This window comes from Gastrolobium bilobum, unplaced genomic scaffold (assembly GCF_033153095.1).
Source record: "Gastrolobium bilobum isolate Gb01-03AN ecotype WA unplaced genomic scaffold, APGP_CSIRO_Gbil_v1 utg54160, whole genome shotgun sequence".
NCBI classification, from domain to species: domain Eukaryota; kingdom Viridiplantae; phylum Streptophyta; class Magnoliopsida; order Fabales; family Fabaceae; genus Gastrolobium; species Gastrolobium bilobum.
The window spans coordinates 19,766-35,561 of record NW_026895949.1 but is presented as its reverse complement, the minus strand read 5'-3'; the positions used below and the strand labels follow the sequence as shown (position 1 = coordinate 35,561).

Below are 15,796 nucleotides of genomic sequence, written 5' to 3'. Positions count from 1 at the left end.
AATTGATGGCGAAACAATTATTCATTGGCTAAACAGAAAGAAGAACGAACACAAGAAGTACGAGAAAACATTATTTCTCTTTTCTGAATTTTATTAACCAAAAATAACCAAATAACAATAGGGTTCTTCATGCTTTAAATAGGCAGAATAAAATAAAATGAAAATAAACCTAAAAGCCCAAAAAAGCCATAAATTATGGAATAAACTTAAAAAGCCCAAAATGACACACACAAGCACACATGGATATTTCTAAGTCAATCTTACTTGCATGAGTAAGTTACGATTATGTAGAAAACCTAATAGTAGACATGGATCTACAAGTTTTATAGTAAAAAAGCATAGTGAGATAGTAAGGGTAAAAAGTAGAATGATGATAAATTAAAAAAGACAAAAAGCCAATATTATAGAAGATGCATATAATATTCCAGATAAGAATAATTTAATTTCTCATATACAAAACTGTAAAGTTTTTAGAAAATTTGATTGTAAAAGTGGATTTCATCTTTTTAAAATTAAAGGAAGAAAGTATAGAATGGACAACACTTACAACTCCTTTTGGACATTTTGAATGGTTAGTTATGTCTTTTGGTCTTAAAAATGCACCTAGTATTTATCAAAGAAGAATGGATGAAATTTTCTTATACTATAAAGAATTTTGTATAGTATACATTGATGATGTTTTAGTATATAGCAAAAATATAAAAGAACATATGAGACATTTATATATAATATTTTTAGAATTTGTTAAGCATGGGATAATAATTAGTAAAAAGAAGATGGAATTAGGAAATACTTATATTAAATATTTAGGATTAGAGTTAGGTGAAGGAACTATAAAATTACAACCACATATCTCCTAAAAAGTCATAGATTTTCCAGAAGATCTTAAAGATTTAAAAAAATTACACAAATTTTTAGGGTTATGTAATTATGCAAGAAATCTTATAAAAAACTTTGGTAAATATTTGGGTCCTTTATATAGTAAGGCATCTATAAAAGGACAAAGATATATTAATAAAGAAGTACAAAATTAGTAAGACAAAAAACAAATAATTAGACAAGAATTTATTCCCCATTAGCTCTTCCATTTGTAACTGATAATATAATAATAGTTATAGATGGATCTGAATTAGGATGGGGAGTGTAACACCCCGTGTATACCCGGTTTGTTATCATATCATCGTATTAAGCAGCGCTTAATTAAAATACGGAAATAACTTTTTCTTTTCAATTATGACGACATTATTAATTACCAAGTTGATTACTTAACTCATTTTCAAAAGATTGCCTGTATGTAATTGCAATTAAACAGATATCTACACTGAATAACCTCATAATATAAATAAATGAGTATCTAAGTCACGGAACTACATGTTGTAGTCCGAACATAATCCTGATAATTTATACATCACCAAGCAAAGCATAATTAACATCAACGTGGCATGGACAATCCCTATGCTCACCAAATAAGGCAACAAAGCCCAACAAAGTCTCAAAGCAAATAATCATATACTGGATAAAACATCAGCACTAAATCAGACATGTCAGTAATCAGCATGCATAATCAACTCAACTCAGCTCCAGCCTCCTGCCGCCCGAGGTATCAACCCCTGAGTTACCTGAACCTGAAAATGTGCCCCAAACGTGGGGTGAGATCTCTAAAAAGAAATCTCAGTAAGACAAGGGGTCCTCAAGAACTCTTCCGCCCCAAACTCACTTACAAGTATAATATAAGTTGAAAAACAGTAATTTCAATGCATGTTCATGTTAAGGCATTTATATCATGACAATATAATATCTTGCTCAACGAGCTAAATACTACAACTCATTAATCATGTGATGTATGCAAATGCAGTTCGACTGGCCAGGGAACAGAATAGGATTTATGCACGTCTGCGACCTATCTAAACATAAGGGTCGCAACCTTATGCCTTACACACCAGAGTCGCTATCTGATCGTGTAAGAAAACAACATCACATTCATACATTACATCAATAGTTAATTTAACATATCTCAGGCATATATCAATGCATATTTTATCTTTCATAAAAAGATACATGCATATAAACCACCCTCCAATTGAGGTCGGTGGAACAAGCAACAGATCAATCCGAGGACACGAAAGCTTACCTGTAGTGCCAAAATCCTTATCCAAAGGCTCGGTATAAACAAACACACCAACTGTCACACGGTCCAACAGAAGCAATCTGTTTTATGTAGAAAATATCATTAATAAACGGATTCTATAATTTCATGATATTTAGACTACACTTTCCTTTTTTGTTTAGCGTACTGCAGGCTTCTCCCAAAGCCTCCAAGCACAAACTGTCTTTATCTTTTTTTAAATTGCAGTTGCAGATCTTTATCAAATATTCTAAAATTTTAATATGTGAAACTATACGTCGCAAGCTTTCTAACGACATATTTTATGTCTCAATCGGAGTTGTATAACTCCGGTTATGATTTTCGCTAAGTGACAGTTGCAAGCTGAATTTCCAGCAACCATGATGCGACTTCAAACTAACACTGAGATCAAACCACTTATCCAATGGCTACAAAATTTTACAAGGTTGTAGCTCTATGTGTTAGCTACACATAGGTCCAAACGGAACCCAATTTGGAGCTCTTTATATTGAGATATTGAATTTTTAGCAAACTATGTTCACTGTCGATTCCTCTACTCGGGTAATAGGGTATATACCCGGGTAAGTTGCAGAAGAACATATACCCGGGTAGGGTGGAAGATCTACCCGGGTAGAGCATCAGCAGAACCCATATTTCGACCAAAAATGCCAATTTTCGCAAACCAAAATCACAATTTATCATTTTTAAGGTTCATAGAGGTTCAAGTTACCCTTTTAACGGATAAATCTTTGGTACCACTGTTGTACCCAAGTGGGTACAACATTTTTTCACTTGTAGAAAAAATTTAAACACTTTTCAAAAAAAAATTCCCGCCACATTGCACTTTTTTCCAAAAATGGCAAAATGTTGTACCCACTTGGGTACAACAGTGGTACTAAAAATTTATCCCCACGTATGTTCTACCTAATAGTCCACTAAGTTATTATTTTTACTCATTAAACATGTTCAAAACTCAACCTTTTCAACAAAATTCAAGAGAAAGGGTTGAGGGGTATACCCAAGGCTTCTAATACAGAAAAAGAAGGATCTTTGGAGACTTTGATGCTACCATCAGCTACTGCCCAACCTCATCCACGAAAATGGTCTTCAAGTTTGATTTATTTTCCATCAAGAGTGCCTCTAGGTGGTCAATGGTGTGTTTGATGTTTCTTGAAGGCAAAACTATGGAGTTGTGAAGAGAGAAAGGGTGGCAGCCAAAATGAACTTACGTAGTGTTCCCAAAAATCTGCCTAGGGTTTTGTGCTTTTAGAATTTATAGGCTCATTAAACTAATCTCACTATATTAGCACTAATAGCTCCGCTAATCATTTTAACCTCAAATTTCATATTATGAAACTAGCCATTTTTCTAAGATTTGTCATATTTTTATTTTTATTTTTCGCAACACTTTTAGGTACGCGTTCTCACGCTGTCAGTATTAGTTCTAACGTCAGTTCTCATTATTTTGACTTGAAACTTGATATTCTAGCCCTAAATATTATTCTAGGAATATTCTCATACTTATTATAATTTTTCGGGATACTTCACCGGTACACACTTATACCGTGAATCAAAACCGATATCTGCACTTTTCGTCAAAAAAATGACTTTCAATATTATTTTCCTCTTACTATAATTATTTAAGTCTTCTAATAATTATTAGGGTCAATTATGAAATTATCTCATTAATCTCATAATTAATTATCTAAATTTATTAAATTCTTAATTTAACAATGCGGGCAGCAAAATTAAGAAAGAAACCAAATAAATATTAAGAAAAAGTAACAGAACAAATTTGTAGATATATGCTAGAGGAAATCACAAAGTTAAAAATTTAAGTGCTATAGACTATTAAATAGAATCTGTTATTGAATGATTAAATGCTTTTGAAATTTTTATAATAAATAGAGAATTTACATTGTGAAGCAATAGTAAAGTTTTATAGTAAATAAATGAAAATAAATTAGGTTGAAGAAGATGGCTAATATTAAAAGACAAATTTATTAATCTTGGTTATAAGATTAATATTAACATATTAAAGCTCAATATAATTATCTTATACAAAAAAAAAGCTCAATATAATTATATAGCAGATTATTTGTCGAGAACAATTACTAAATCTTAATTGTGAATTTACAGACGAGACCAGGCAATAACCCAAGAACTCTTATCTTTAATCAAGAATAGCAACAACATATCATAGAACAAAATCTTTATCAATCAGTAGAAGAGAACTTTATACCACAAGTCTGTAGTTCAAATTCCAAATAGTTTAACTTTTGGTAATGTTAATTTACAGATATTTCCTAATTTAAATATAACCTTTAAACCTCTACCAGAATAAGCTTTTTCACTAGAACAAAATTGTATCCTAGATAATCTATGAATTTCTTATAATAAAGAACCTAAAGATAGAAAACATTTTATTGCAAGTACGAATGCATTAGCCTATAATTTTAATCAATAATAAGAAAGATTTCATTTTTATGTAGTGTTTGAAGGTCACCTGTCAAGAGTTTTTAATTCATGGATAGATGTTGTAAAGTCAACTAGAAATTTTAAAGACCCAAAATATAAAGGTTTTAATACATTAGAAGAAGCATGTTCTTTGCAAGATCATTTATTGGCCCAAATTTCTATATTCATCCATTTCTTAGATATTTCTATGACCCTTTTTCCATATAACAAAGGCTCCAGTAGTTAGTCTAAGATTCTTTTATATGATCATCCTGAGGTTCTAGCCAAAATAGTTAGAAATTTTAATGAAGAAAGAAGGAGGCTTCTTAAATAGATTTTTTCATTACAGCAACAATTAAGTCATATATAATAAAAATTTCAAGGTTTCTCGGTCTCAAAAGCAGGTAAGATAGGTAGTTGCTCCCTTGTGAGAAATAAAGAAGCTAGTATAGAAACAGACTCGCAAGCACCGACACGCGAAAAGTTTGATAATTTGCGTGTCGATTCTGACACGCTCGGACACGCGTCTGACACACAATCAGCATTTGGAGACATGCGGTCAACTCTTCGACACGTTCCGACACGTTTTTTGGACGCGCGGTCAACGCTCGAACAAGCTCGGACACGTTTTTTTTATTTTTTTTAATCTTAATTTTATTTTATTAACTAAATATAAAAAAATTAATTTTTTTCTATTATGAAATTTGACATGAATAATTAACAAAATACGAAAAATTATTTTTATTTATATTTATGTTATAAAATTTAAATATTTGATTGGTTATATGACTTATTATGGACTCTTATATGTATTAAATATAAATTATATTATATTTATTAATTTTTTTTTAATATCAAAACGTGTCTCAACATGTCCAAATATGATATTTTTTAGAATTAACGTATCGGGGTGTCGTGTCCCGTGTCCGAGGAAACAGGTTCTATGCCTCTACAGGTTCAAGCAGTGCTATAGGTGAACAGACAAATCCGTTGACAACTATGGCTTTGCTAAAAAGGCAAGAAGAACTTATGACAGTGGATGTACTAAAAACGAAGTTAGCAAAAATATTGGATTATCAAAAGGAAATAAGCCAGCTGTTAAAAGAACAAGAAGAGAAAGAAGATGACAATATATGTAGCCCAATTTCTGGAGATTCCTTATATACGATTGAGAGACATAATACACATGATAGAGTATAGAACCAAATTTCCTAGCCATTATATCTTGTCAGCCTTTGAAAATAAGAGATTTTATCTTCAGCAGTATGTATCAGCAGAATAGTAAAGATCATATCTTCAACAATATGTGTCGGCATAATCAGACCTTAACCTCAGTGGCATGCAAAGTAAATTATTAGTGTCAGCAAGGGCAAATTTTATATAATAAAGTTTGTATCAGATCTTTAATTTTTTTTTTCGTTTTGTATTATTAAAAAAAATTTCTTTTAAAATTGATGCGACGATGAGGATAAAAGTGTACCCGGCTCAGAAAAAATAAGATTTTAATATTTTTTAAAAGGATAATCTAATATGTTATTTAACGTTATCCTCTCATGTGAGAAGATGTTAACTATCAATAAATAAAGGGGTTTAATTTTCTCATGTTAAATGAGAATTCAATTCTCATGTTGTAGAGATAAAAAGCATGTGAGACTCATGTGTTAGAAAAAATTATATGTAAGACCCATGTCAGCACGGAAATCGAAGGATGTGTAGGAAAATTTAAATTCTCATATCAAATGAGAATTATAGAACCCATAAATAAATCTACGATAATCTATGGGGTTCAAGTTTTTATTTATTTATTATTTTATTGAAAAGGGTTATACTTACTACCTCCTAAGTTTACTACTTTTACTACTAAATTATCACCATTAGATTAACTTTTAATCTAATGGCTCCTATTTACCCTTTATAATCCTAATTTTTCCCTCAATCACTCACCCCCTTTCTCTCTCTAGGTCACGCTCTCATCTCTTTCACAAAATTTCCTTTCTTCATCGTTCTTTCTCATCATAACAGAAGACCCCAAAGCGTTCCCTCCATCGTTCCCTTTTTCATGAACGTGAACCCAAACGTCATCGCTCTCCACGATTACAGCGAATGATGAGATTTGGGGCTGAATACATAAAGGCATGTTTCTTCATTTTTTTGTACAAATCTAATGCATTCATGGTCTTTGCTCCTCTTGAAGAGTTATTTCATAAGTGCGGTCACCAAGATCTTGCAAAAATAACTCTAGAGCTTTAACTGTAAAAAAAAATAATCTAAATTTAATTTAACACTCCTATTTGGTAAGAAGAACATTATGGTTCAACTAAAAAACTTAGCCCTGTCTCCATACCCCCTCACCCCAACACCTGACTTTGAAATATTAAAAAAAAAATTATTGGTATGTCTCCCTGCACTCGAATAAATAACTAGAAGGAAGGCTAACTAGTAACCATAAGTATCATAAATAAAAATAACAAATGGATCATAGCAAGCGTTAACGATAGTCATTACTATTCAGATAAATCTTCTTGAGCATTATGAAAGATAAAAGCATCCAGAAAAATCTTCAACATACCAAAATAACAAGAAACATGTTTAGTCTGGATAATTGAAATACTTGATACTTAATACGGTTAACACAAATGACATGTTTAAGATCAGCAGACCTTATACAGATCTTTATATTTTAATGTCTTTTTCTGTATTTTTTCTTTTTAAAGTTGTGGAGTATGTGAAGAAGTACCTCTCTCTTCCTTCATCGTTCTTTCCCTTCTGGTTCCATTCATTGTCACAACCATGAACGACGACTGTGAGCAGCAAACACTGGCCGAAAACTCCTTTTCATCGCAATGCATGCCAGCGAGCATCACTCCCGAGGTAAGTTTTGTTACTTATATGTTGTTATGTCCAGTTTCTGTCTTTTAATTTTGTCAAAGTCTTTAATTGAAGGCTTGGGTCTTATGCTCATTGAATTTGTTATCCATTTAGTATTGTCAGATAATATCTATATAGCTATGTAATAGTATAATTTTTTTCATGTAGAATTTACACTATTCGTGTATGTTTGCAGGAAGATTTAACTTTGAGCTTGTTGGCTAAGTGCCAGCAATCAATTTATGTCATCAAGGGGATTGTGGAAAGCACCGCAAAGATGAAGTGACACTTTTTGAGACTTCATATCTTATTGCTTAGCTGCAACATGTAGTTTCCAAATATGAGGAGTTGGAAGCTTCTCAAATGGCAGGGGCACAACAGCCACAAAATGCGGACACAACCAAGCATGATGCGGAAACTGTTAAAAAAGAATAGTTATATTGATTTGATTTTAGATAAGAAGAGAGATAATTGTCATTAAAGGAAGTTTTAGTTCTAGATTATGTTGTTTAACTTTTATTTATTTTTGGATCTGAGTGTGAAAGAGTCGTATTTGCCAAAGCTACATCAGGTTGCATTCCAGTCAAATAAATCTCAAGATTATGTCTCTCTGTGTTTATGTGTGTTTTGAAGGAAAGGGTATTATTTTCTTTGATTTTTTTCTTCTTTTCCCCTACAAAAAATAAAACCCAGTTTGTTCACTCAAAATTATATAACTTACCATACCTTTTTTTTTTCAAAAGAATATGACATTCTTGCAAAGGAAAATTTTGCAGTTTGAAGTTAGATAACCTTTGAGGTAATTAGGTGCGGTCCATTTGTGACTTTGATAGCAATATGATTGCAAAACTAGAATCTTTCTTTATCAAATATGTTCCCACTCTTTTTAATATTTCATCCAACATTAGGCCTTATAATGAAATCATTCCACTACTTGAAGTTACCGATTTTTTGCTTTTATCTCAAATTTAAATTTCTAATTTTTAGCGCAATATTGCTTAATGTTGATGGTTAGTCATGCCAACATGGTTAATTCAAAAAAGACGGGTATACATAAATCAAATACAATCCAACTTGGGAAAAAAAATCCTCTTGCATTAAAAGTTACTCATGAGTAAACAATTTCTTATATACATGCAAATCAAATGCCAACATAATCTATAAACATGAGTAGACAATTTCTTATATACTCTCAGCTTCTCCAAGCACTCAAGAAACTCTAATCCTGCCCAGGTTGATCAGAATGTGACATATTTCCCGTTCCAGTAGTATTAACCTTAATCCTGGATATAGATCTACATAGAGATGTTTGTCGCCTCTCCAAAGATTCAACAAGAAGAGCCTCATGTTTCCTTTAATCATCCAAAACTGACAACAAGGCACACAAGGCCTGCACACAGGTTAACCATATGCAAATGATTATTAGCAATAATTTAAATAGTAATGCATGAAACTGACAAGCTAGACCAATAAACATATACATTTAGTTGTTCAATTTTCCATGATTTTGTAAGTAACTAAAGTATGTAAAGTACTAAAACATAAATCTCAATTTTCGAACAGAGCTACACATACTAAACCTTAGAACACGACCTCTTCAGTATCAAGCTTTCTGGATGCTTGATAACACAATGTCGTGAAAAATCAAATCCATTTCTTGATATTTAATTAACAACAACAGATATATGTGGTTCAACCCAAATTGTACGAAAAAGATGAAGAAACATGCCTTTATGTATTCAGCCCCAAATCTCATCATTCGCTGTAATCATGGAGAGCGATGACGTTTGGTTTCACGTTCATGAAGAAGGGAACGATGGAGGGAACGCTTTGGGGTCTTCTGTTATGATGAGAAAGAACGATGAAGAAGGGAAATTTTGTGAAAGAGATGAGAGCGTGACCTAGAGAGAGAAAAGAGGTGAGAGATTGAGGGAAAAATTAGGATTATAAAGGGTAAATATGAGCCATTAGATTAAAAGTTAATCTAATGGTGATAATTAGTAGTAAAAGTAGTAAACTTAGGAGGTAGTAAGTATAACCCTTCTCTATTTTATTTTAGATACATATTTTTAACTTAAAGCTGCAGTAATATTCGATTATCAATAGTAATAATCAATTATTTAACCTTCTATAATATTTTGGAATTCCACAATTTTTGATTATTTAAACAAATAATCAACTGATAAAATCCATTATTGATTAAAACAGTTAATTATTTGACAACAAATAATTCATTATCATCAACAACAATTGATTATTTAGAATTCAAAACTTCTAAATTCGTATGGGATATATTGTATAAACTTTTTCTCACTGACAACACATATCTATCATCACTTTTATTCAACTGATTTTTATCTAAAATATGCTGTTTTTTTTTTCTCTTTGTTAATCAAACTTATGAAATAAATTACACACACTTACAGTATATATCCACGAAAATTAAAATCTTTTTTTTTTTTTAAATGATCATCTCATGATTTATTTAACCTTATTATCTTATGTGAGAGAATATTAACTATCAATAAATAAAAAGTTTAACGTCTTTCATTTTGTACGAGATAATTTTTATTCTATATACACATATAGAAATATATGATTTTTTTTTTCTCTTCTCTTTATAGATCTCATTTCACATTAATTATATACACTTTTATTTATATATATATATATATATATATATATATATAAAAGAAATATCCAACTCATAAATAAATCTACGATAATAATCCTATAACTTCCTATATTAATTTTTCCACACTTTCCGAAAAGTCCCGCCAACACTTTTTGAAAATCCTCCTCGAAATTGTTGAATATTTTTTCTTTATAGTTTTCACGCTCTCCATTCTCCCACTAGGCCACTACAATCTCAACACAAAATTGTATAATACAAAAACAAAAACACCCTCTGACGCCACCACACTTTCCACGTGGCACAGCTCCTAGATTCCCAACACACATGCAGAAAATGTTAACAAAAAATAAAATCCAAAACTCAACAGAAAATGATTTTAGGAAATCAGAAAATTCCAAATATTATTAAAAAAATAAAAATCCACATAATAGTTTTTCAAAAATTAATAATAAATAAAACAAAAACCAAAGCCTCTCTCTCTTTCTTTCTCTCTCTCTCACTGTGCAATATGCGTGTGTGTCTTCTTCTTCTCTCTTTCACGATTTCACCTCACCAACGCCATTGAAATAGAAGCCTTCAAAATAAAACCATTTAGGGTTACAAAAAAAACCCTAATCTTGTGTCATTTTCCAATTTCAAACAGCATAATCCCAATTTGATCGTAATTAAGCTATGAAATTATCATAATCACAATTAAGAGTTTCAGGTTTCTGCATACTCGGAAATTTTCGAGAGAGAGAGAGAATGCCAACCGTGGCCGTTAAGCTCTATAGTGTGTTCTTCAAGTTTCTCTTGAAGCACCGTTTGCAGAACCGGATCCAAGCCCCGCCCGAAGAATCCAACCCGTTTGGCGTCACATCTCGACCCGACGAATCCGTCGCCGCCGCGAACCCTTCTTTCTCCGACGGAGTCGCCACCAAGGATATCCATATCGACCCCTTCACTTCCCTCTCTATACGAATTTTTCTTCCCGAATCCGCACTCACCCCAACCGAACCTGGTTCCAAACCTCACCCCCCCAAACCTAGCACCACGAATCGGAAACCCGAACCTGGATCCGCGCAGCATGAAACGGTGTCGTCGCACGCTTTGCGTCGCAACAGCTATGACCCTTCGGGTGCGCCAACGAGGGAAGAAACGAGGAGGAACAGCGTCGGTGATGTGGAGGGTTTGAATTTGATGGCCGGCGGCGTGTACGGAGGCTACTCGCCTGCGATGGATAATCGCCGGAGAAAACTACCGGTAATGATGCAGTTTCACGGCGGAGGTTGGGTGAGCGGGAGCAACGACTCTGTCGCCAATGACTTCTTCTGCCGGCGGATCGCGAAGCTATGCGACGTAGTTGTAGTTGCCGTTGGGTACCGGCTTGCGCCGGAGAATCGGTACCCGGCGGCGTTCGAGGACGGGTTTAAGGTGATGAATTGGTTGGCGAAACAGGCGAATTTGGCGGAGTGTAGCAAATCCATGGGGATCAAGAAATTGGATGGTAATAATAGGCATATTGTTGATTCCTTTGGAGCTTCAATGGTTGAACCATGGTTGGCTGCTCATGGAAATCTATCAAGGTTGTTGCAAATTGCACATTTTTGTTATCCCTTTGCCAATTTTGTTTTATTTGTTTCCTGATCTTGCTGTTTGTAGCTTGGCACAACACTTAGTGTTGTGGCATTTTTAATTTGAATTTAGATGATATGATCATGCTAGTTGTGACTGAACTGAATGCTGTATTTTTTTTGCTTTTTTGTGTGCAATGTGCAAGCATTCATTGGCTATTTTAAATATAGAGAGTGATTAGAGAGTGTAAATTAAGGTATCAAATTGGTCAAGGGATCCCGGAGTTTAGGAGGAGGTGACTGACCTGGTATTAGTAGAGTTTTTGAGGTTGATGTCAGCAAGTTTGAGTTGAGATTTTCAATTTAATATTGATTGAAATGAACTAGTGACTGAATTAGAGTGGTCTAGTAAACTACTAGGACTCTATCTAAAGGGTTATTCTTGCACATTGTTTTACATATTTGATTAGTGACATTTTTAAGATTTGTAGCAAAAATATATACTCAGCCTCTCTTTACTGATTAACTAGTTTCCCCCTAGAGTGTTCCTTAATAAAATCACATCATCTTCCTGTTCCAAACATCTAGATCTGGTTCATATATTTTTGGTTTGGGATTCTCAGTTGTTATAGAAACTAGTGAGAGTATTCTGTTACGTGTTGAAATTTTGTTATTTTTGTGTAGAAAATATGGTGTTCTAATCATTGTGTTTCTCAAAATTCACAACGATGTCTGGCCTTTCTCCCTTCCTGTTTATTAAATTATTTAGGTTTTATTGAAAAGAAATTTCTTACTTGCCTATAGGTTTTTTTGCCACTCTTTCCTCAGTTGAAGAACACATTTTCAATCTCATCTTGTTAGTTCTATAGCTAAGCTTTACTTTTAGGCCTCAGCCTTTCTGCCAAACTGGAAATTGATTGATGTCTTTGCAACTGTTTATGGGAGTAAGTTTGATTTTTCATCTTATCTAAAGAGATTATGTCTGATTATATGAGTTCTTTCACTTTAGAATGTGTCTTTAGCCTAGTTCTTATAACTTAACATTACAGATGTGCTGAAAAACACAAAAGGCATTGAAAGAGAGGGGAGGGGGTAAAGTGATGATGGCATGCAGGATATTCTTCTGGTAGATGTTACTTAATGGCAGGCACAGGTCATCCTGCACTAACTGATGGGAAATTAGAGGGTTTTGATGATAAAGGAAAAGGACTAGTGGACCTAAGGTGCTTAAACAATAGTTTATGTGAATCCTTTTCTCCTGTGACTCAACCATTCTTGCTTTTGGTCTGATGATTTGCTTACTATGTCAGTATCATATTTCAGATTATTTTTAATTTTCAATTTTTCATTTCCTTCTATTTGCTAGCTTTTTGTTTTTTATTTTTTGCTGTGCTTTCCTCTGTAGTTTAATAGCATCCGCTGCCATTCCTTTGGCGCTTCTGTGAGTTTTGAGTTTTGTCTTTAAAGACTTAATTGAAAAGTACAGAAATTTGTCTGAGTCCTGGGTGATGCTAGTCAGCAGGCTACATGGGCCTATTATGAAGTCTAATAATACAATGCTTCACATGAAGCTTCTGCCATTTTCTCATTTAGAGTGGTCTCTACTAACCATTTTGGAGTCATATCATAAGGGTAACATTTTTGTAGATAAGCTGCTGTGTATTTGTTACCTTAATTATTTCTAGTCATGGTTCCTGTTGGAAGCTAGTCTTCGTGGAGTTATGTACTGCACAAATTCGGTGCTTAACCTTTTCTTTTTCTTTGATATTGAATTAGGTGTGTTCTTCTAGGCGTGAGTTGTGGTGCAAATATTGCAGACTTCGTGGCTCGAAAAACTTTAGAAGCAGGCAAGCTTCTGGACCCTGTCAAGGTGGTGGCACAGATCCTGATGTATCCATTTTTTATTGGAAGTGTGCCCACTCGCTCTGAAATAAAATTGGCAAACTCTTACTTTTATGACAAGGGTATGTGTATGCTAGCATGGAAACTATTCCTACCTGAGGAAGAATTTAGCCTGGACCATCCAGCTGCCAATCCCCTAGTCTCAGGCCGGGGTCCTCCTTTAAAACTCATGCCTCCAACATTGACAGTGGTGGCAGAACACGACTGGATGAGGGATCGTGCTATTGCTTACTCAGAGGAGCTTAGGAAGGTGAATGTTGATGCACCTGTTCTTGAGTATAAGGATGCAGTCCATGAATTTGCAACACTTGACGTACTTCTCAAAAGCCCTCAGGCCCAGGTTTGTGCTGAGGATATTGCCATCTGGGTCAAGAAATATATTTCACTTCGAGGTCATGAATTCTCATATTGAGTAGGATAACACAGATTAGGATGTTCAGTGAGAAAATCTTTTCCCCATCTTTGAAATTAGCTTCAGGTCGCTCTTCTGCTACCATTTTACTTGGGGATTTGTGATATATTGGTTGATTTGTATTGATGCTTGATAAGGTCCTGCCGTTCTTGTTGTTGACCTGTTCCATGTTCCCTCCACGCGTCAGTTCTTTCTGTAAGATAGAGTAGTTTGAGAAGGGAATTAGTTAAGCCAGTGAGATGCCTTCACCTCATGCACCCCACATTTGGAAACCCCTGTTCCATTTTTCCTGTGTATTATGATGTGCTATACTCATTAAAAAATATAAATTTTAATTTTAGTGTACTATTCTATTGTACGAGGCACGCTTCGATAAGATTCATATTTTAGATTAAAAAAACAATTGCCCATAAGATACCATTTAGTGATGATCTAGGATGAGGATATATGGTGTTTCTTTAATAATATTAAAACCAAAAAGTTAATGCCGATGCTCGCTTAGTTTGCTTTGTTGGGCACAATGTTTGTGTCTCCAATTACAGACAATTGTTTAATCATTATCTTCTTGTTGATCTTTGTGTTTCGGTCCTAGGGTCATTATAAATATGCCATAGTCTTCTATGGATTGCCTCGGCCATTATCACAAATCTTGAGGTAATTGCCCACTCTAATTCCTCATGGATTCTGGGGAGGGGAACCATGTGGAGGTTGAATCCTGATAGAGAACCTCTCATGAAGCAAAGAGATGGGAAAATGCTCTTCATCTTGGTTGAAACCATCTTCATACCCAAGCCAAACCAGTTTGGCTTGTTTGGTCTCAATATTGGAAGCACTATGAGGGAATGGGAGCCACTCTAATCCAGGGGAGTATGATCAGATTGATAAATCTGTCAGATTTTCTGGGCGTATTTTCACAGGTGGCTTCTCTGTTGACTCTCCTGTAACCATGTGTTCGTGGACTAGACAGGAACTATGGTTGGGGAAAGTTATGTTACTTGTAAAAAGAGAAATGTTTCTTGTAATATAATATAAAGAGTGTATTGAAATTCGTGTTTATGTTCTTTTATTATAAAGGGCTTTATTAATCTCCATCAACAGGACACAAGATATCTCCTACCACTCTTACAATCATGTGGTGGGACCTACATAGTTATAAAATAAAAAAAATAAAAGAAAACCAAGCTCAAGAATCGATTGGAAAATAAACAATATCATGTAGCTGAAGATTAGTTTTTCCCTATTATAAAACTTATAAAAAAATCTAAAAATAGTGTAATGAAAATGGGTGCAATTGGCATTGTTGATTGAAAAAACATGATGTAATAATGAACAGGTTTGGAACGTTGTTCTTTCTCAGTATTAATGTGCCATGCTACACTTTTTAACTTTATAATCGGCAAAAAATAATTAAAGTAAGGGAAATCATGAGATGTTACATATAAAATAATGTAAATAAATCAATGTTTTATATTATCGTAATTTCAAACAAATTTCGCACAAAAAAATATTTATAATTAAAATGAATTATTTCATTTTAAAATTTTAAAGATTCCAAACATGACATTAAGCGTATTGCATGATATATATTACATATAAAGAGATAGGAAAAATTATCTTATACTGATATAATCTACATTATAAGACTTTTTAAAAAAAAAATAGTATAAGTTAATTATATATTTAATAATAAACCAAAGCTATTAAATATATATATAAAATTAGGGAATTGAAAGTCTCATGTTATAGAAAATTTTCGTCCCTCCCCGAAGAGATAAACATAGAGAGAAGAGAAAAAAAATGATGATAGAAAATTAAAAAAGTGAGACCCATATGTGTTTTTGTGT

The 15,796-nt window shown here is 33.4% G+C and overlaps 1 protein-coding gene across 3 annotated transcripts; it reads left to right on the top strand.

Annotated features, from left to right (window-relative positions):
- The first annotated feature begins 10,609 nt into the window (after positions 1-10,609).
- On the top strand, positions 10,610-14,372 carry LOC133296934 (probable carboxylesterase 11). 3 transcript variants are annotated; one of them, XM_061495979.1, is made up of 3 exons: positions 10,610-11,076; positions 11,245-11,650; positions 13,415-14,372. In XM_061495979.1, the coding sequence occupies exons 1-3, from the start codon at positions 10,830-10,832 to the stop codon at positions 13,950-13,952; spliced, it is 1,191 nt and encodes a 396-aa protein (XP_061351963.1). In that variant the 5' UTR covers positions 10,610-10,829; the 3' UTR covers positions 13,953-14,372. The 3 variants fall into 3 exon arrangements, with proteins under 3 accessions (XP_061351963.1, XP_061351961.1, XP_061351960.1); XM_061495977.1 differs by having other exon boundaries at positions 10,610-11,091; positions 11,203-11,650; XM_061495976.1 differs by having other exon boundaries at positions 10,610-11,650.
- Positions 14,373-15,796: the final 1,424 nt, after the last annotated feature.

What these genes read in the sequence shown, in the direction of transcription:
- LOC133296934 (XM_061495976.1), top strand. Translation starts at nt 10,830, where the DNA reads ATGCCAACCGTGGCCGTTAAGCTCTATAGTGTGTTCTTCAAGTTTCTC. An exon ending in GCTCATGGAAATCTATCAAG is followed by an intron (nt 11,651 to 13,414) that starts GTTGTTGCAAAT and finishes ATATTGAATTAG; the next exon opens with GTGTGTTCTTCTAGGCGTGA.